The following is a 20,463-nucleotide window of genomic DNA, read 5'->3' as shown; positions in this document are numbered from 1 at the left end:
TGTGCCCTGTGACCCAGAGAACTGTGATCCTAGCTGATCCTGTGCCCTGTGACCCAGAAAACTGTGATCCAAGCTGATCCTGTGCCCTGTGACCCAAAGAACTGTGATCCAAGCTGATCCTGTGCCATGTGACTCAAAGAACTGAGATCCCAGCTGATCCTGTGCCATGTGACCCAAAGAACTGTGATCCCAGCTGATCCTGTGCCCTGTGACCCAAAGAACTGTGATCCCAGCTGACCCTGTGTCTCTGTGACCCAAAGAACTGTGATCCCAGCTGATCCTGTGCCTTGTGACCCAAAGAACTGTGACACAGCGGATCCTGTGCCTTGTGACCCAAAGAACTGTGATCCCAGCTGATCCTGTGCCCTGTGACCCAAAGAATTGTGATCCCAGCTGACCCTGTGTCTCTGTGACCCAAAGAACTGTGATCCCAGCTGACCCTGTGTCTCTGTGACCCAAAGAACTGTGATCCCAGCTGATCCTGTGCCCTGTGACCCATAGAACTGTGATCCCAGCTGATCCTGTGCCCTGTGACCCATAGAACTGTGATTGGAGTTGATCCTGTGCCCTGTGACCCAAAGAACTGTGATTGGAGTTGATCCTGTGCCCTGTGACCCAGAGAACTGTGATCCCAGCTGATCCTGTGCCCTGTGACCCATAGAACTGTGATCCCAGCTGATCCTGTGCCCTGTAACCCAGAGAACTGGGATCCCAGCTGATCCTGTGCCCTGTGACCCAAAGAACTGTGATCCCAGCTGACCCTGTGCCCTGTGACCCAGAGACATGTTGCAGATGCCCTGCACCTCTACACCTCTTCTGAAGTCTGAGGCTTACCCCCAGCCGGTTTGGGGAGCATAAAGGGATTCATGAGCACAGTTAAGGTTGAGCAGCTGCGTGTGAACATTTGAAAACAATACAGAGATTACAGGGAGAAAAGAGATGCTGGATCAGGGCTTTAAAGGGAACAGATCCAGCAAGGGTGGAAGTGATTAAAAACTGACTTTGTAAAAGGTCTCTGTGGGCTTTATGGGCAAAACACTGATCGCTTTCTCAACAATGACTAAAACCTTGTCGGTACTCCATGTCAGCGATGCAGTCCCTGTTTATATTTCAAGTTTTACTTCATCATGCACTCTCTAACAGTAATTGCTTTTTCAACATGCTACGGTGATTCATACTCCCATTCCAAGGCCCGAGTCCCAGCCTGAGGGACCCATACTCTCAATCCAAGGCCCGAGTCCCAGCCTGAGGGACCCATACTCTCAATCCAAGGTCTGAGTCCCAGCCTGAGGGACCCATACTCTCAATCCAAGGTCTGAGTCCCAGCCTGAGGGACCCATACTCTCAATCCAAGGTCTGAGTCCCAGCCTGAGGGACCCATACTCTCAATCCAAGGCCCGAGTCCCAGCCTGAGGGACCCATACTCTCAATCCAAGGCCCGAGTCCCAGCCTGAGAGACCCATACTCTCAATCCAAGGCCTGAGTCCAAGCCTGAAGGATCCATACTCTCAATCCAAGGCCCGAGTCCAAGCCTGAGAGACCCATACTCCAACTCCGAGGCACGAGTCCAAGCCTGAGAGACCCATACTCTCAATCCAAGACCCGAGACCCAGCCTGAGGGACCCATACTCCCATTCCAAGGCCCGAGTCTAAGCCTCAGGTACCCATACTCTCAATCCAAGGCCCGAGTCCCAGCCTGAGGGACCCATACTCTCAATCCAAGGCCCGAGTCCCAGCCTGAGGGACCCATACTCCCATTCCAAGGCCCGAGTCCCAGCCTGAGGGACCCATACTCCCATTCCAAGGCCCGAGTCCCAGCCTGAGGGACCCATACTCCCATTCCCAGGCCCGAGTCTAAGCCTGAGGGACCCATACTCTCAATCCAAGGCCCGAGTCCCAGCCTGAGGGACCCATAGTCCCATTGCAAGGCCCGAGTCTAAGCCTGAGGGACCCATACTCTCAATCCAAGGCCCGAGTCTAAGCTTGAGAGACCCATACTCCCACTCTGAATTCTGAGTCCAAGCCTGAGAGACCCATACTCCCACTCCGAAGTCTGAGTCCAAGCCTGAGAGACCCATACTCCCACTCCATGGCCAGGTCCCAGCCTGGGAGATTCATACTCCCACTCCGAGGCCTGACTTCAAACCTGAGAGACCCATAAACCCATACCCGTGCTCTGAGGCTGAGTCCCATCTACAGAGGCCTGAGAGGCTCATACTGGGCCTTTGGGGCTTGTAGCTAGTGCTGTATATGCAGCTGTGCACAGCAGTCCATTTTCTGGTGCAGTACATTATGTGGCAAACCCTGATGTGCTTCTTGTTGCTACAGTATCTTGGGAGGGCAGGAGGGGACAGGGCTCTGATTTTACTGCTCACTGCCATATTATTTCATTCATATTTCTTTTCTCTGCAGGGTGGAGCTGGTTAGCCTCGCATCCAAGTACCAGACGGTGAACCTGGGACAGGGGTTCCCTGATTTCTCCCCTCCGGCTGCCCTGAAGGAAGCCTTTGTGCGTGCCATCAGTGAGGAGGACAGTGGCCTGAACCAGTATACTCGGGCCTTTGTGAGTGCACATGCATGAGCTGCCTGTATGCTTTCATAGGGCCACAGCTTATGTGTTCTCCCAGCCAGTTCTCATTGGTCCCAGAGCCTTTCAAAGGGCTACACCTCAAGGCTCACCCGCCATTCCTATTTGGTACTTCATGCCAATCGTGTGTGGTACCACAACCTCTCAAAGGCTCAAATATCAAGTCTCTCCATCCTAGTCCTTTGTGGCACTGCAGACTTTTTTTTATTATAAAAGACACAGTTTATGTCTCCTCCCTGCCAGTCTTCTTTGGTACCACAGCATTTCAAAGGACCACAGCCCAAGCTTCCTTACTACCAGTCCTCTGTGGCAGTACAGATCAAGGGCCCTCTCTGCCAGTCTTCTTTGGTACCACAGCATTTCAAAGGACCACAGCCCAAGCCTCCTTACTACCAGTCCCCTGTGGCAGTACAGATCAAGGGCCCTCCCTGCCAGTCTTCTTTGGTACCACAGCCTTTCAAAGGACCACAGCCCAAGCCTCCTTACTACCAGTCCCCTGTGGCAGTGCAGATCAAGGGCCCTCCCTGCCAGTCTTCTTTGGTACCACAGCCTTTCAAAGAACCACAGCCCAAACCTCCTTACTATCAGTCCTCTGTGGCAGTGCAGATCAAGGGCCCTCCCTGCCAGTCTTCTTTGGTACCACAGCCTTTCAAAGGACCACAGCCCAAGCCTCCTTACTACCAGTCCTCTGTGGCAGTACAGATCAAGGGCCCTCTCTGCCAGTCTTCTTTGGTACCACAGCATTTCAAAGGACCACAGCCCAAGCCTCCTTACTACCAGTCCCCTGTGGCAGTGCAGATCAAGGGCCCTCCCTGCCAGTCTTCTTTGGTACCACAGCATTTCAAAGGACCACAGCCCAAGCCTCCTTACTACCAGTCCTCTGTGGCAGTGCAGATCAAGGGCCCTCCCTGCCAGTCTTCTTTGGTACCACAGCCTTTCAAAGGACCACAGCCCAAGCCTCCTTACTACCAGTCCTCTGTGGCAGTACAGATCAAGGGCCCTCCCTGCCAGTCTTCTTTGGTACCACAGCCTTTCAAAGGACCACAGCCCAAGCCTCCTTACTACCAGTCCTCTGTGGCAGTACAGATCAAGGGCCCTCCCTGCTATTCTTCTTTGATACCACAGCATATGTCTCCACCGTGCCAGTCCTCTGCGGTACCACAGGTAAAGCCTCCTCCCGGCCAGATTTCTGTGGTACCACAGGGTATGTCGCCTCCCTGTCAATCCTGCGTTACAGCAGCCTTTCATAGGGCCACAGATCAAGTCTCCTCCCAGCCAGGTTGTCGGTGGTTCTGCACAGCTCCTGTGGTACTGCAACCATACAGAGGACTACAGCTTAAGACTTCTCCCTACCAGTCCTGTGTGGTACCACAGGTAAAGGCTTCTGTGGTACCACAGCTTATGACTCCACCCTCCTAGTCCTGTGTGGTACCACAGGTCAAGCCTCCTCCAAGTCAGATTTCTGTGGAACCACAGGACGCCTCCACCTGTCCAGTCCTCTGTTACTGCAGCCTTTCCTAGGACCACAGGACTAGTCTCCTCTCTGCCAATCCCCTGTAGCACCACATCTCAGGCCTCCTCCCACCAATCCCCTCTAGCACCACATCTAAGGCCTCCTCCCTGCCAATCCCCTGTAGCACCACATTTCAGGCCTCCTCCCTGCCAATCCCCTGTAGCACCATATCTAAGGCCTCCTTCCTGCCAATCCCCTGTAGCAACGCAGTTCAAGGGTCCTCCCTGTAGCACCACATCTAAGGCCTCCTCCCTGCCAATCCCCTGTAGCACCATATCTCAGGCCTCCTCCCTGCCAATGCCCTGTAGCACCACATCTCAGGCCTCCTCCCTGCCAATCCCCTGTAGCACCATATCTAAGGCCTCATTCCTGCCAATCCCATGTAGCACTTTAGCTCAAGCGTCCTCCCTGCCAATCCCCTGTAGCACCACATCTCAGGCCTCCTCCCTGCCAATCCTCTGTAGCACCATATCTAAGGCCTCCTTCCTGCCAATCCCCTGTAGCACCACATCTCAGGCCTCCTCTCTGCCAATCCCCTGTAGCACCACATCTCAGGCCTCCTCCCTGCCAATCCTCTGTGGTACTGCAGCCTTTCCAAGGACCACAGTGTCTGTTTCCTCCCCACCAGTCGTCTGTGGTACCACAGTCTTTCAAAGGTCCACAGCCCAAGTTTCATCCCTGCCAATCCTCAGTGGTGCTGCACTGCATAAGTGCAAAGGAGCACACCTCAAGCTTCCTCCCTGCCAATCCTCTGCGGTAGCACATTTCACACCTCCTCTCTGCCAGTCATCTGTGGTACCATACCCTTCGAAAGGCCCACAGCTCAAGCCTTGTCCCCGCCAGTCCTCTGTGGCACCATTGGTACCGCTGTCTTTCAAAGACCCACAGCTCAACCTGTCTTCACCCACCACACCCTTCCAAAGTACCACAACACCAGCCACCACTCCTCTTCTGACTCAGCTGTGGTACCAACAGCATTTCTTAGACTCACACTGCAGACATTCTTCACTCCTCATTTCTCATATTGCATCTTTTCAAAGAGCTGCACAGTGAGCATCGGTCCCACCACTCTTCTGTGGTACTGCAGACCCTCAAAAGACTGCATTGTGAGCATCGGTCCCACCACTCTTCTGTGGTACCGCAGACCCTCAAAAGACTGTACCATGATCATCAGTCCCACCACGCTTCTGTGGTATCTCAGCCCCTCAAAAGAGTGTACCATGAGCATCGGTCCCACCATGATTCTGTGGTATCGCAGCCCCTCAAAAGACTGCACCATGAGCATCAGCCCCACCACTCTTCTGTGGTACCGCAGCACTGTGAGCATCTGTCCCACCACGCTTCTGTGGTACCGCGGCCCCTCAAAAGGCTGCACCATGAACATCGGCCCCACCACTCTTCTGTGGTACCGCAGCCCCTCAAAAGACTGCACCGTGACCATCAGTCCCATCACTCTTCTGTAGTACCACAGCCCCTCAAAAGACTGCACCATGAGCCTCTGTCCCACCATCTTCCGTGCTACCGCAGCCCCTCAAAGGAAGGCACTGTGAACCTCTGTCCCAACACTCTTCTGTGGTACCGCAGCCCCTCAAAAGACTGCACCATGAGCATCAGTCCCACCACTCTTCTGTGATACCGCAGCCCCTCAAAAGACTGCACCATGAGCCTCTGTCCCACCATCTTCCGTGCTACCGCAGCCCCTCAAAAGAAGGCACCGTGAACCTCTGTCCCAACACTCTTCTGTGGTACCGCAGCCCCTCAAAAGACTGCACCATGAGCATCGGTCCCACCACTACTTTGGTACCACAGCCTTTGAAAGGACCGCACCAACAGCCTCCGTCCCACCATTCTTCTGTGGTAGATATTGCTTCCATCCCACCACTCATTTGTGGCACCATGACCTTTGAAAGGACTGCACTGTGAGCCTCAATCCCTCCACACTTCTGTGATGCCACATGTCTCTGTCCCACCACTCTTCTGTGGCACTACAAGCCTCCAGCCCACTACTTTTTGTGGTATCACAAACCTTCATCACACCACTCTTCTGTCCCTTCCTTCTCCTCTCTAACTCTCCCTCTTCTTTTGTTTACCTCTCGCTCCCTTCCTTCCCTTTCACTCTTCCTCTGCTTGTGCTTACCTCTCTCCCTTTCTTCCCTCCCTCACTCTTCCTCTGCTTGTGTTTACCTTTCTCTCCCTTCATACCTCTCTCTCTTCCTCTTCTTGTCTTTACCTCTCTCCCTTCCTTCCCTCTCTCTCTCCCTCTGCTTGTGTTTACCTCTCTCTCCCTTCCTCCCCTCTCTCACTCTTCCTCTGCTTGTTTACCTCTCTCCCTTCATCCCTCTCTCTCTCTTCCTCTGCTTGTGTTTACCTCTCTCCCTTCCTTCCCTCTCTCTCTCCCTCTGCTTGTGTTTACCTCTCTCTCCCTTCCTCCCCTCTCTCACTCTTCCTCTGCTTGTGTTTACCGCTGTCCCTTCCTTCCACTCTCTCTCTTCCTCTGCTTGTGTTTACCTCTTTCTCCCTTCCCTCCCCTCTCTCTCCCTTCCTCCCCTCTCTCTTCCTCTGCTTGTTTACCTCTCTCTCCCTTCCTTCCCTCTCTCTCTTCCTCTGCTTGTGTTTACCTCTCTCCCTTCCCCTCTCCCTCTCTTCCTCTGCTTGTGTATACCTTTCTCCCTTCCTTCCCCTCTCTCTCTTCCTCTGCTTGTGTTTACCTCTCTCTCCCTTCCCCTCTCTCTTCCTCTGCTTGTGTTTACCTCTCTCTCTCTTCCTTCCCGCTCTCTCTTCCTCTGCTTGTTTACCTCTCTCTCTTCCTCTGCTTGTGTTTACCTCTCTCTCCCTTCCTTCCCGCTCTCTCTTCCTCTGATTGTGTTTACCTCTCTCTCCCTTCCCTCTCCCTCTGCTTGTGTTTACCTCTCTCTCCCTTCCCTCTCTCTCTTCCTCTGCTTGTTTACCTCTCTCTCCCTTCCTTCCCTCTCTCTCTCCCTTCCTCTGCTTGTGTTTACCTCTCTCTCCCTTCCCTCTCTCTCCCTCTGCTTGTGTTTACCTCTCTCCCTTCCTTCCCCTCTCTCTCTTCCTCTGCTTGTGTTTACCTCTCTCCCTTCCTTCCTCCCTCACTCTTCCTCTGCTTGTGTTTACCTCTCTCTCCCTTCCTTCCCCTCTCTCTTCCTCTGCTTGTGTTTACCTCTCTCTCCCTTCCCTCTCTCTCTCTTCCTCTGCTTGTGTTTACCTCTCTCTCCCTTCCCTCTCTCTCTCTTCCTCTGCTTGTGTTTACCTCTCTCTCCCTTCCTTCCCTCTCTCTCTCTTCCTCTGCTTGTGTTTACCTCTCTCTCCCTTCCTTCCCTCTCTCTCTCTTCCTCTGCTTGTGTTTACCTCTCTCTCCCTTCCTTCCTTCCCTCTCTCTCCCTCTGCTTGTGTTTACCTCTTTCTCCCTTCGTTTACCTCTCTTTCCCTTCCTTCCCTCTCTCTTCATCTGCTTGTGTTTACCTCTCTCTCCTTTCCTTCCTCTCTCACTCTTCCTCTGCTTGTGTTTACCTCTCTCCCTTCCTTCCCTCTCCCTCTCTCGCTCTTCCTCTGCTTGTGTTTACCTCTCTCTCCCTTCCTTCCCTCTCCCTCTCTTCCTCTGCTTGTGTTTACCTCTCTCTCCCTTCCCTCTCTCTCTCTTCCTCTGCTTGTGTTTACCTCTCTCTCTCTCTTCCTTCCCTCTCTCTCTCTTCCTCTGCTTGTGTTTACCTCTCTCTCCCTTCCCTCTCTCTCTCTTCCTCTGCTTGTTTACCTCTCTCCCTTCCTTCCCCTCTCTCTATTCCTCTGCTTGTGTTTACCTCTCTCCCTTCCTTCCTCCCTCACTCTTCCTCTGCTTGTGTTTACCTCTCTCTCCTCCTTCCCCTCTCTCTCTTCCTCTGCTTGTGTTTACCTCTCTCTCCCTTCCTCCCTCTCTCTTCCTCTGCTTGTGTTTACCTCTCTCTCCCTTCCTCCCTCTCTCTTCCTCTGCTTGTGTTTACCTCTCTCCCTTCCTTCCCTCTCTCTCTCTTCCTCTGCTTGTGTTTACCTCTCTCTTCCTCTGCTTGTGTTTACCTCTCTCTCCCTTCCTCCCTCTCTCTTCCTCTGCTTGTGTTTACCTCTCTCTCCCTTCCTCCCTCTCTCTTCCTGTGTTTACCTCTCTCCCTTCCTTCCCTCTCTTCCTCTGCTTGTGTTTACCTCTCTCTCCCTTCCTCCCTCTCTCTCTCTTCCTCTGCTTGTGTTTACCTCTCTCTCCCTTCCTTCCCTCCCTCACTCTTCCTCTGCTTGTGTTTACCTCTCTCTCCCTTCCTTCCCCTCTCTCACTCCTCCTCTGCTTGTGTTTACCTCTCTCCCTTCCTTCCCTCTCTCACGTCCTCTGCTTGTGTTTACCTCTCTCTCTTCCCTCTCTCCCTTCCTTCCCTCTCTCTGTTCCTCTGCTTGTGTTTACCTCTCTCTCTCTCTCTCCCTTCCTTCCCTCTCTCTCTCTTCCTCTGCTTGTGTTTACCTCTCTCTCTCTTCCCTCTCTCTCTCTTCCTCTGCTTGTGTTTACCCCTCTCTCCCTTCCTTCCCTCTCTCTCTTCCTCCTCTGCTTGTGTTTACCCCTCTCTCCCTTCCTTCCCTCTCTCTCTTTCCCTCTGCTTGTGTTTACCTCTCTCCCTTCCTTCCCTCTCTCTTACTCTGCTTGTGTTTACCTCTCTCTCCCTTCCTTCCCTCTCTCTTACTCTGCTTGTGTTTACCTCTCTCCCTTCCTTCTCTCTCTCTTTCTCTGCTTGTGTTTACCTCTCTCTCCCTTCCTTCCCTCCCTCACTCTTCCTCTGCTTGTGTTTACCTCTCTCTCCCTTCCTTCCCCTCTCACTCCTCCTCTGCTTGTTTACCTCTCTCCCTTCCTCCCCTCTCTCTCTTCCTCTGCTTGTGTTTACCTCTCTCTCCCTTCCTTCCCCTCTCACTCCTCCTCTGCTTGTTTACCTCTCTCTCCCTTCCTCCCCTCTCTCTCTTCCTCTGCTTGTGTTTACCTCTCTCTCTTCCTCTGCTTGTGTTTACCTCTCTCTCTTCCTCTGCTTGTGTTTACCTCTCTCTCCCTTCCCTCTCTCTCTCTTCCTCTGCTTGTGTTTACCTCTCTCTCCCTTCCTTCCCTCTCTCTTCCTCTGCTTGTGTTTACCTCTCTCCCTTCCTTCTCTCTCTCTTTCTCTGCTTGTGTTTACCTCTCTCTCCCTTCCTTCCCTCCCTCACTCTTCCTCTGCTTGTGTTTACCTCTCTCTCCCTTCCTTCCCCTCTCTCACTCCTCCTCTGCTTGTTTACCTCTCTCCCTTCCTCCCCTCTTTCTCTTCCTCTGCTTGTGTTTACCTCTCTCTCCCTTCCTTCCCCTCTCCCTCCTCCTCTGCTTGTTTACCTCTCTCTCCCTTCCTCCCCTCTCTCTCTTCCTCTGCTTGTGTTTACCTCTCTCTCCCTTCCTTCTCTCTTCCTCTGCTTGTGTTTACCTCTCTCTCCCTTCCTTCCCTCTCTCTCTCTTCCTCTGCTTGTGTTTACCTCTCTCCCTTCCTTCCCTCTCTCACGTCCTCTGCTTGTGTTGACCTCTCTCTCCCTTCCTTCCCTCTCTCTCTCTTCCTCTGCTTGTGTTTACCTCTCTCTCCCTTCCTTCCCTTCTCTCTCTCTCTGCTTGTGTTTACCTCTCTCTCCCTTCCTTCCCTCTCTCTCTCATACCCTCCCTTCCCTCTCTTACCCTGCCTCTCCTTTTCCTTTACAGGGTCACCCTCCTCTTGTGAAGATCCTGGCTGAGTTCTTCGGGAAGCTCTTTGGCCGATACCTTGATCCTCTCAGCAATGTGCTGGTGACAGTGGGGGCGTACCAGGGCCTCTTCTGCGCCTTCCAGGCCTTGGTGGATGAAGGCGACGAGGTAATGTCCGGCTGTTCCTGCTTCACAGTCCCTCCTCCTGATCTGAGAAGCACCCCTTTACTGCTCTTTCAGTAACCTTAGACTGTTGGCCAGAATACTGCACCCCAAGTAAATTACCTACTACTCCATTGGAGGTCTTCACCCTCTGGGAGCATTTCCAGCGGTTAAGGTTTACCTTTCTATAAGAGAAATACTTCATTTACAGAGAGTAATTATTCTACCCTTTGAAACACAGGTAAATATTACAAATCCAGAGATGGTTAGCTCCTTCTGGGGCCTGTGAATCAACAGTAGGTGTATTTTTAACTCTTTGGTGCCAGGCAGTATAGGTTGGTTTAACTTTGATCCTTGTGGCTAATGGCATGCTATGGGGGCTTCTTCTGCTACGCTTGGATCTGATATGTAATTTGGACTGGACTGTTGGAGCAAATGGTTGGGTCCAAACAAAAGTGCCATGGTGTGCAAAAAAAAAGATGGTCTGGGAGGTGGCCGAGTAATTTCCAGTGGCTGGGATTAATTCAAGCATTCCATCCATCCCTTTTTGTCTACCTAAGTGTGACGTCCTAAGTGCTAAGGGTATATCCAGACATGGATCCTGTGCCCCGCACACCCCTGCACCCAAGCTGCAACCGCCTGATGAGCCCCAGTCAGGGTGAAACTGGTCTTGGGTTGCTCGTGGTCAGAGAAGGCCTGGCCTGGCTGTTCGGCTGGACTGTTCCCACGGGAGGAGAGCTAAGACTGATATTCACATGGTTGGGTCCAAACTGAGTTGCTTGGTGGGCACAGTAAGAGTAGACTGGGATGCACCCTGAGTAATTACCAGTGACCGAGATTAATTCCAGCATTCGATCCATCACTTGTTCTGTGTATACTTTGGATGTGATTGGGAGCACTCCGACTCAGACTACTTACAAGGTTTTTCAAGAGTTACTTCAAAGGCCAAAACTAATGGCCCTGTAATTTGGGTTGAATAGATTTTATTTCATTTACAGAGTTGTCAAATGCGCTCAGGAGTGCACTAGGATGCTGTCACATCTGTACAGTCTGTGAGAACACAGAAAACTTGCTTGACGAGAGTCTCTGGAGAGAAAATGACCTTGTCTAGTTCAACAAGCCTTTGTTAAGGTCATACCAGTAATCAAAGAATAGTCAACTTCAAGAAGAAAGTGCTTGAAAAGGAGGCAGCAGATTGGCCACTCTCTACACCATGTGATGGGCCAGTAGACGCAGCCTCTCATGGCAGGGAATGATAATCCATCATTGAGAACCGGTTCTATGACCTGAAGAGACTCACCTGGCGTGTCCTTTTTTGTCGACATGGACCTCCTGTCTATACCCTCCATTGTTTTGCAGTGGTGGCAGCATATAAATTGTGGTGAGTTAGTAGACCTGAACAGATCCTTTTCTGTGTCAGACCCGGACCTTACCACTGACATTCCGTCTGCATGTCAAGTGCATGTCTACATTGTGCATATGTGCCATAAGCATGACAGTGAGACTGTGAAACGTGGATATGGGATCCATTTTGGATAGCCCGCGGTTAAGCGTGGCACAAGGTTGCAGATTGATACAGTTTCACCAGACACAGAGGCTCAAACATAGGTTGTTTGCCCCAATCTTACATCCCATCCCTTAAGTCATGTATTCTTCATACTCCTGTTACCTGGTTTGATCATTTCTTGGTGCCATTTTTCATCAGCTGTGACTATGCCTTAAACGTTTCCAAAGTGAAAGCCAGCAATAGAGTGTCTGGACTCTGGCATAAAGTAACTAAAGGTAAATTGATTGCAGCCCTTGAATCCACTGGATAAACCTTTCTCTGGTTTTAGCAGATGAGGTTTTGGTCTTTAAAGCTTGGATTACCAGCTTTTTTGGTAAAACATCTGTTTTCAGACTATTAGATCACATCAGCCAAGCAATCGTCTTCCTGGTCCTCTGATGCAAAACGTCTCTGTAAAGCTTGGAACCATAATGGAGGAAAAACTATGAAGTTGCTACCAAAACTTGTTATTGCAAGACTGTCAAGATTCATCACTGACTCAAACATTCCCCCTGAGCCAAACAGCCCACCAAAGACGTCTTTAAAGATCCTTAAAAGTGTATTTTCCCCAAAAGCCTGTGTTAATACTCTTAGCCCCTCTCAGTCATTTTGCACTGAATTGGCATAATTTTGAAGGATACAATGCTAACAAATATGGTCTACTTTTGCCTCAATGGCCTCAGCTTTTGAGATATCTACTGATGCCACAGTGAGCTCATGTGCTCCCAAGACATGTTCGGATGAAATTCCTCCAACATCACTTGACATACTAAGGGCTGATTTAGAACTCCGCGGATGGGTTACTCTGTCAAAACAGTGATGAAAATCTTATCTGCCAAAATCTAAATCCCATTATATCCCATAGGATTTAGATTACGAGATATCCGTCACTGCTGTGATGGGGTAACAAATCTGCCGAGTTCTAAATCAGGCCCAAAGTTCACTTATCGATGACATCAAATCTAGTTCCTCTGTGGACCCTTGCGCTGCCCAGATTATGTCCTTAGCTAAAGACATCTTAGTACCTAAACTGTTGGAGATCTGTTACGGCCACGTACTTCAGTTAAGCTGGAAGCATGTGTTTATTGTTCCTCTTCTGTAGATACAACTGTAGTGTCCAATTTTCAGCCGATTGCACTTATAGCCTTCCACTCTAAAATTAATAAAGGTCGTATCAGTGCTCACTTATGATGGTTTTTTTAAACCATCCTACCACTGGATGAAAGAGAGCCTGGTTTTAGAGCGTCTGGCAGTCACGAGACAGCTCTCCTTGCTGTAGTTGAGAACATTAGAGAATTTCCTGACCACGGAGGTTCTCCTGCCTTGGTCCTTTTAGACCTCTCTGCAGCTTCTGACACTGTCGCTCATTCTGTACCTATTGAGCGCCCGATGAAGACGAGAGCCACTGCTCGTACTCTGAAATGGATCAGATGCTTTTTATCAGCTAGCTCCAGTGTTGATTTTCCTAAATCCCTTTCAGTCAAATGAGTTTAACTTCCCTTGTGGTTTTCCACAGTAGCCTGCGCTTAGCTCCTCACCATTTCATTTTTATGTGGTTCCCCTGGCAGTGCTGATCAGAAACTTCAGATTTTCATGCATGTCATATGCTGATGACACTCAGATCATCTTTTCCATCTCAGTCAAGCTGGGTGAAACTCAGAGTGCATCAGGGCAGTGGCAGTGTGGATGCATACCAGCTTCCTGAAGCTGAACACAGACAAAACTTAGATTCCGTTGTTCAGATCAAAGTGTCCTGAGTGATGTTTGAAGGGATGGCCTCTCGAACTGGGTCCTTCACTCTCTACCATGCTCTGTAATAGAAATCTGGGGGTACCATTTGATTCTGGACTCTCGTTCACCCCACAAATTGCAATGGTAGTAGTTAAATCCTTTACCCTACTTCACCCTATTTGGAAACTCCTTCCTGCTCTGCCTGTTCCTGCACGTACGCCCACTGTGCAGGCTATTATCTGACCTCCTCTTGGTTACGGAAATGCCCCGTATTCTGGTCTTGCTGTTTATCTGTTGAATAGACTCCAGATTCTTCAGAATGCGACAGCTCAGGTTGTTCGCGGTCTCTCTTGCACGACTCCTGTCAGGGATGTGCTTCAGTCTCTCCATTGGCTGCCCATACAGCAGAGATGTACTTTTAAAACCCTCTGCAGGGCTGATAGAGCCATCCACTGCACAGGAGCTAGTTATCTGCCCAGGAAAGTATATCCGATTCCAGAAGTACAGTGAAGTCTGCTTGGTTGCTGCTTTGTCTCGCATTACAGCGCTAAGCTGTGGCATTAGTTTCCCCTCTCTCTTAGGTTGGCCCCGGATTACTTGGTGTTTAGGAAGGATCTGAAAACCTGGCCGTTTCAACAAATATAACTGTGTGGCTCAATTCTTATTAGTCAATGCCAGGACACCCTTCCAGAAGCATCAGTGCACTTTGGAAATGTCTTTCATTCATTTATTCATTCATTTACATGAAATAGCCCTTACTTTTTATATCTAAGCACACAGTTCTGGTTTCTTGCCTGGTGCTATGCCCTTCCCTGTGTGGTGCAAGAGAGAGCCCACAACTCTCTGCATTAAGCATATCCAGGGCGACAAATTCACAGTAACACACAGTTGTATTGTATGTGTGGATCCGCTTGTCTAGCATTACAGTGAACCTCCCTACCTTGTGTACGGACCTTGGAATTTAAAGCTCCAGGGCAGGTTAAATATCCCACAGATAGTGACTGCATCTGATCACAAGAGCATCTGAAGAGGTTTGTGTGAGAAAGTAGCCTCTTTCTAGCCTTGTTACCCCCACTTTTGGCCTGTTTGTGAGTATATGTCAGGGTGTTTTCACTGTCTCACTGGGATCCTGCTAGCCAGGGCCCAGTGCTCATAGTGAAAACCCTATGTTTTCAGTATGTTTGTTATGTGTCACTGGGACCCTGCTAGTCAGGACCCCAGTGCTCATAAGTTTGTGACCTATATGTATGTGTTCCATGTGTGGTGCCTAACTGTCTCACTGAGGCTCTGCTAACCAGAACCTCAGTGGTTATGCTCTCTCTGTACAAATTGTCACTAACAGGCTAGTGACCAATTTCACCAATTCATATTGGCATACTGGAACACCCTTATAATTCCCAAGTATATGGTACTGAGGTACCAAGGGTATTGGGGTTCCAGGAGATCCCTATGGGCTGCAGCATTTCTTTTGCCACCCATAGGGAGATGTGACAATTCTTACACAGGCCTGCCTTTGCAGCCTGAGTGAAATAACGTCCACGTTATTTCACAGCCATTTACCACTGCACTTAAGTAACTTATAAGTCACCTATATATCTAACCTTTACCTGGTAAAGGTTGGGTGCTAAGTTACTTAGTGTGTGGGCACCCTGGCACTAGCCAAGGTGCCCCCACATTGTTCAGGGCAAATTCCCCGGACTTTGTGAGTGCGGGGACACCATTACACGCGTGCACTATTCATATGTCACGACATATGTATAGCGTCACAATGGTAACTCCGAACATGGCCATGTAACATGTCTAAGATCATGGAATTGTCACCCCAATGCCATTCTGGCATTGTGGAGACAATTCCATGATCCCCTGAGTCTCTAGCTCAGACCCGGGTACTGCCAAACTACCTTTCCCGGGGTTTCACTGCAGCTGCTGCTGCTGCCAACCCCTCAGACAGGTTTCTGCCCTCCTGGGGTCCAGCCAGTCTTGGCCCAGGAAGGCAGAACAAAGGACTTCCTCAGAGAGAGGGTGTTACACCCTCTCCCTTTGGAAAAAGGTGTCCGGGCTGGGGAGGAGTAGCCTCCCCCAGCCTCTGGAAATGCTTTGATGGGCACAGATGGTGCCCATCTCTGCATAAGCCAGTCTACACCGGTTCAGGGATCCCCCAGCCCTGCTCTGGCGCGAAACTGGACAAAGGAAAGGGGAGTGACCACTCCCCTGACCTGCACCTCCCCTGGGAGGTGCCCAGAGCTCCTCCAGTGTGCTCCAGACCTCTGCCATCTTGGAAACAGAGGTGCTGCTGGCACACTGGACTGCTCTGAGTGGCCAGTGCCAGCAGGTGACGTCAGAGACTCCTTCTGATAGGCTCCTCCAGGTGTTGCTAGCCTATCCTCTCTCCTAAGTAGCCAAACCTCCTTTTCTGGCTATTTAGGGTCTCTGCTTTGGGGAATTCTTTAGATAACGAATGCAAGAGCTCATCAGAGTTCCTCTGCATCTCTCTCTTCACCTTCTGCCACAGAATCGACTGCTGACTGCTCTGGAAGCCTGCAAAACTGCAACAAAGTAGCAAAGACGACTACTGCGACCTTGTAACGCTGATCCGACCGCCTTCTCGACTGTTTTCCTGGTGCTGCATGCTGTGGGTGTAGTCTGCCTCCTCTCTGCACTAGAAGTTCCGAAGAAATCTCCCGTGGGTCGACGGAATCTTCCCCCTGCAACCGCAGGCACCAAAAGACTGCATCACCGGTCCTCTGGGTCTCCTCTCAACTCGACGAGCAAGGTCCCTTGAACTCAGCAACTCTGTCCAAGTGACTCTCACAGTCCAGTGACTCTTCAGTCCAAGTTTGGTGGAGGTAAGTCCTTGCCTCCCAACGCTAGACTGCATTGCTGGGTACCGCGTGATTTGTAGCTGCTCCGGCTCCTGTGCACTCTTCCAGGATTTCCTTTGTGCACAGCCAAGCCTGGGTCCCCGGCACTCTAACCTGCAGTGCACGACCTCCTGAGTTGTCCTCCGGCGTCGTGGGACCTTCCTTTGTGACTTCGGGTGAGGTCCGGTTCACTCCACTTCGTAGTGCCTGTTCCGGCACTTCTGCGGGTGCTGCTTGCTTCTGAGTGGGCTCTTTGTCTTGCTGGACACCCCCTCTGTCTCCTCATGCAATTGGCGCCATCCTGGTCCCTCCTGGGCCACAGCAGCATCCAAAAACCCTAACCGCGACCCTTGAACCTAGCAAGGCTTGTTTGCGGTCTTTCTGCACGGAAACACCTCTCCAAGCTTCTTCACGACGTGGGACATCCATCCTCCAAAGGGGAAGTTTCTAGCCCTTGTCGTTCTTGCAGAATCCACAGCTTCTACCACCCGATGGCAGCTTCTTTGCACCAACAGCTGGCATTTCCTGGTCATCTGCCCACTCCCGACTTGATTGTGACTCTTGGACTTGGTCCCCTTGTTCCACAGGTACTCTCGTCTGGAAATCCATCGTTGTTGCATTGCTGGTGTTTGTCTTCCTGACAGAATTCCCCTATCACGACTTCTGTGCTCTCTGGGGAACTTAGGTGCACTTTGCACCCACTTTTCAGGGTCTTGGGGTGGGCTATGTTTCTAACCCTCACTGTTTTCTTACAGTCCCAGCGACCCTCTACAAGGTCACATAGGTTTGGGGTCCATTCGTGGTTCGCATTCCACTTCTAGAGTATATGGTTTGTGTTGCCCCTATACCTATGTGCTCCCATTGCATTCTATTGTGACTATACATTGCTTGCACTGTTTTCTATTGCTATTACTGCATATTTTGGTATTGTGTACATATATCTTGTGTATATTTGCTATCCTCATACTGAGGGTACTCACTGAGATACTTTGGCATATTGTCATAAAAATAAAGTACCTTTATTTTTAGTATATCTGTGTATTGTGTTTTCTTATGATATTGTGCATATGACACTAGTGGTACTGTAGGCGCTTCACTCGTCTCCTAGTTCAGCCTAAGCTGCTCTGCTAAGCTACCTTTTCTATCAGCCTAAGCTGCTAGACACCCCTTTACACTAATAAGGGATACCTCGACCTGGTGCAAGGTGTAAGTACCCCTTGGTACCCACTACAAGCCAGGCCAGCCTCCTACAGTTTGTGATAGAACATGTTCACTACATTCACACCCAGCACCTCATGAAATCGGTGATGAAGAGAGTGGATATGAAGTCCATCAAATATCTGACTCCTGTTTGTCAGAGGACCCTTGTAGGCCTGTAAGTGCTGAGGTCAGGAGTCCACACAGAGCATCTTGTCTTGTTTCCACTTTTGTACCCGTTCTCTACCTCTGGTGGTCCTGTACCCATAAGAGGGCCCATTTGTTGAGGTGGCATAGCACACTTGGGAGATTTTTGTCCTGCTCTGCTTCCAGCCTTGTTAAGGTCTCAGGGATTCCCATGTTTTCCTCTGGTGCTTCGATCGCATGGAAATGACAGGTGAAAGATGGCACCTGAGCAGTGTGGTCAGTATTCTGCTCAGGGCACAGTGCAGCCCAAAGGCAGTGCTTCTGGGGCAAAGCTGGCCGAGATGCACATACCTCGAACAACATTGACCCTGACAATTAATACAGCATTGCTTCTACAAGAGTATTATAAGACCATGAAAAATTTATGTATTAGATAACCTTTCCTGAAGCAGTAAGCATGTCCACTAGATAATCTCTTAGAGTTTTGTCATGACCTGTGGTTCGACAAAGATCCCATCAGCTCTTCAATCTCAGTGGAGACCTCGGTTCTTAGCAGTTTCTTCGTTGTTAAAACCCTGTGGGCACAAGTCCGGTCATGGCATCCTGAAATTTTCATAGGTTAACCTTTATAGCTGCTGCCGGAAACTTTAGTCAAGGTAGGTCACACCATGAGTCAAGCTGTGTCAGCCTCGCACCACCTACACCTTGACAGCCACTCTGAGCTCCTGTAGGAAGGAGCGAGCACACAAAACTAAGTAATTATCAATGAAAGAATAAGATTTGTTTTATGTTCTTCCCATTGAACTCAAATGTTAAGTGTGTAGTATCAGGTGTGGAGCGGAGTTTGGTGTGACTATGAATAACTCTGGCTGTCTTTTATATTTGTGCTCTCCCGGCATCTTGACTGATGTAATGCGGTACCCTGTTCCTTGTGTCTTTGCCCAGGTGATTCTCATCGAGCCGTTCTTTGACTGCTATGAGCCCATGGTGCAGATGGCTGGAGGGACGCCTGTCTACATTCCCCTGCGGCCTGTGAGTATTGCTAGAACCTGCATATTGAGATGTGTTTCTTAGGTGGGACCTTACTTGTTTATCAAACCTTCGTTTAACTCCCCGGTGGTTCCACCTGTTTCTGGCTGCGCCTGTGATGGATGTTCTCGTGAACGCTCTGCACGTCTGCTGTTATCCAGACGTGTGTGGATTTGGCACGCCAACCTGACTGCTCCTTCACAGTCTTCTCCTTACATTTGTAGAGCCCTGCAGAAGGCCACAAGCCAGCCAGCAGCGCAGACTGGCGGTTGGACCCTGAGGAGCTCGCAGCCAAGTTCACCAAACGCACCAAAGCCATTGTTGTCAACACTCCGAACAACCCCCTGGGGAAGGTAAGAGTTACCCAAGCACCAGTGAAGAGAGGCTAGAACTCCATGGGAAGAAGAAGAGAAACCTTTACATCACAAGAAGAGGGGCTAGAACTCCATGGGAAGGGGAAGAGGTACCTCAACATGATGAGAAGATGGGCTAGAACTCCATGGGAAGGGTAAGAGGTACCCGAACATCTTGAGAAGAGGGGCTAGAACTCTATGGAAATGGGAAGAGGTACCTGAACATGATGAGACGAGGGGCTAGAACTCCATGGGAAGGGATATCTGAACATGACGAGAACAGGGGGTAGAGCATCACAGGAAGGGGAAGAGGTACCTGAACATGAAGAAAAGAGGGGCTAGAACATCATGGGAAAGGGAAGAGGTACCTGAAAATGATGAGAACGGGGGTAGAACTCCATGGGAAGAAGAAGAGGTACCTGAACATGATGAGACAAGGGGCTAGAACTCCATGGGAAGGGGAAGAGGCACCAGAACATGATGAGAAGCAGGGCTAGAACTCCATGGGAAGTGGAAGAGGTACCTGAACATCATGAGAAGAGGGGCTAGAACTCAATGGTAAGGGTAAGAGGCACCAGAACATGATGAGAAGCAGGGCTAGAACTCCATGGGAAGTGGAAGAGGTACCTGAACATCATGAGAAGAGGGGCTAGAACTCCATGGGAAGGGTAAGAGGTACCTGAACATGAGACGAGGGGCTAGAACTCCATGTGAAGGGTAAGAGGTACCTGAACATGATGAGACGAGGGGCTAGAACTCCAGGGGAAGGGTAAGAGGCACCTGAACATGATGAAAAGAGAGGCTAGAACTCCATGGGAAGGGTAAGAGGCACCTGAACATGATGGAAAGAGAGGTAAGAACTCCATGGGAAGGGTAAGAGGTACCTGAACATCATGAGAAGAGGGGCTAGAATTCCATGGAAATGGGAAGAGGTACCTGAACATGATGAGACGAAGGGCTAGAACTCCATGGGAAGGGTAAGCTGCACCTGAACATGATGAAAAGAGGGACTAGAACTCCATGGGAAGGGTAGGAGATACCTGAACATGATGAGACGTGGGGCTAGAACTCCATGGGAAGGGTAAGAGGTACCTGAACATCTTGAGAAGAGGGGCTAGAACTCCATGGAAATGGGAAGAGGTACCTGAACATGATGAGACGAGGGGCTAGAACTCCATGGGAAGGGGAAGAGGTACCTGAACATGAGAAGAGGGGCTAGAACTCCATGGGAAGTGGAAGAGGTACCTGAACATGATGAGAAGATGGGCTAGAACTCCATGGGAAGGGTAAGAGGTACCTGAACATCTTGAGAAGAGGGGCTAGAACTCTATGGAAATGGGAAGAGGTACCTGAACATGATGAGACGAGGGGCTAGAACTCCATGGGAAGGGGAAGAGGTACCTGAACATGATGAGAAGAGGGGCTAGAACTCTGTGGGAAGGGTAAAAGACACCTGAATATGATGAGAAGAGAGGCTAGAACTCCATGGGAAGGGTAAGAGGTACCAGAACATCATGAGAAGAGGGGCTAGAACTCCATGTAAATGGGAAGAGGTACCTGAACATGAGACGAGGGGCTAGAACTCCATGGGAAGGGGACGAGGCACCTGAACGTGATG

The 20,463-nt window shown here is 50.4% G+C and overlaps 1 protein-coding gene across 1 annotated transcript in view; it reads left to right on the top strand.

Annotated features, from left to right (window-relative positions):
* The window catches only part of LOC138299020 (uncharacterized), a 335,289-nt gene that overhangs the window by 67,403 nt on the left and 247,423 nt on the right, over positions 1-20,463 (top strand). The window contains exons 5-8 of the mRNA XM_069236923.1: positions 2,413-2,563; positions 9,838-9,987; positions 18,409-18,495; positions 18,717-18,845. Of these exons, the coding sequence (XP_069093024.1) occupies positions 2,413-2,563; positions 9,838-9,987; positions 18,409-18,495; positions 18,717-18,845 (517 nt within the window). The remainder of the gene's footprint in view (positions 1-2,412; positions 2,564-9,837; positions 9,988-18,408; positions 18,496-18,716; positions 18,846-20,463) is intronic.

This window comes from Pleurodeles waltl, chromosome 6, assembly GCF_031143425.1.
Source record: "Pleurodeles waltl isolate 20211129_DDA chromosome 6, aPleWal1.hap1.20221129, whole genome shotgun sequence".
In the NCBI taxonomy this organism is placed as follows: domain Eukaryota; kingdom Metazoa; phylum Chordata; class Amphibia; order Caudata; family Salamandridae; genus Pleurodeles; species Pleurodeles waltl.
The sequence above is the reverse complement of the archived record's forward strand: the minus strand, read 5'-3'. Positions and strand labels throughout refer to the sequence as shown.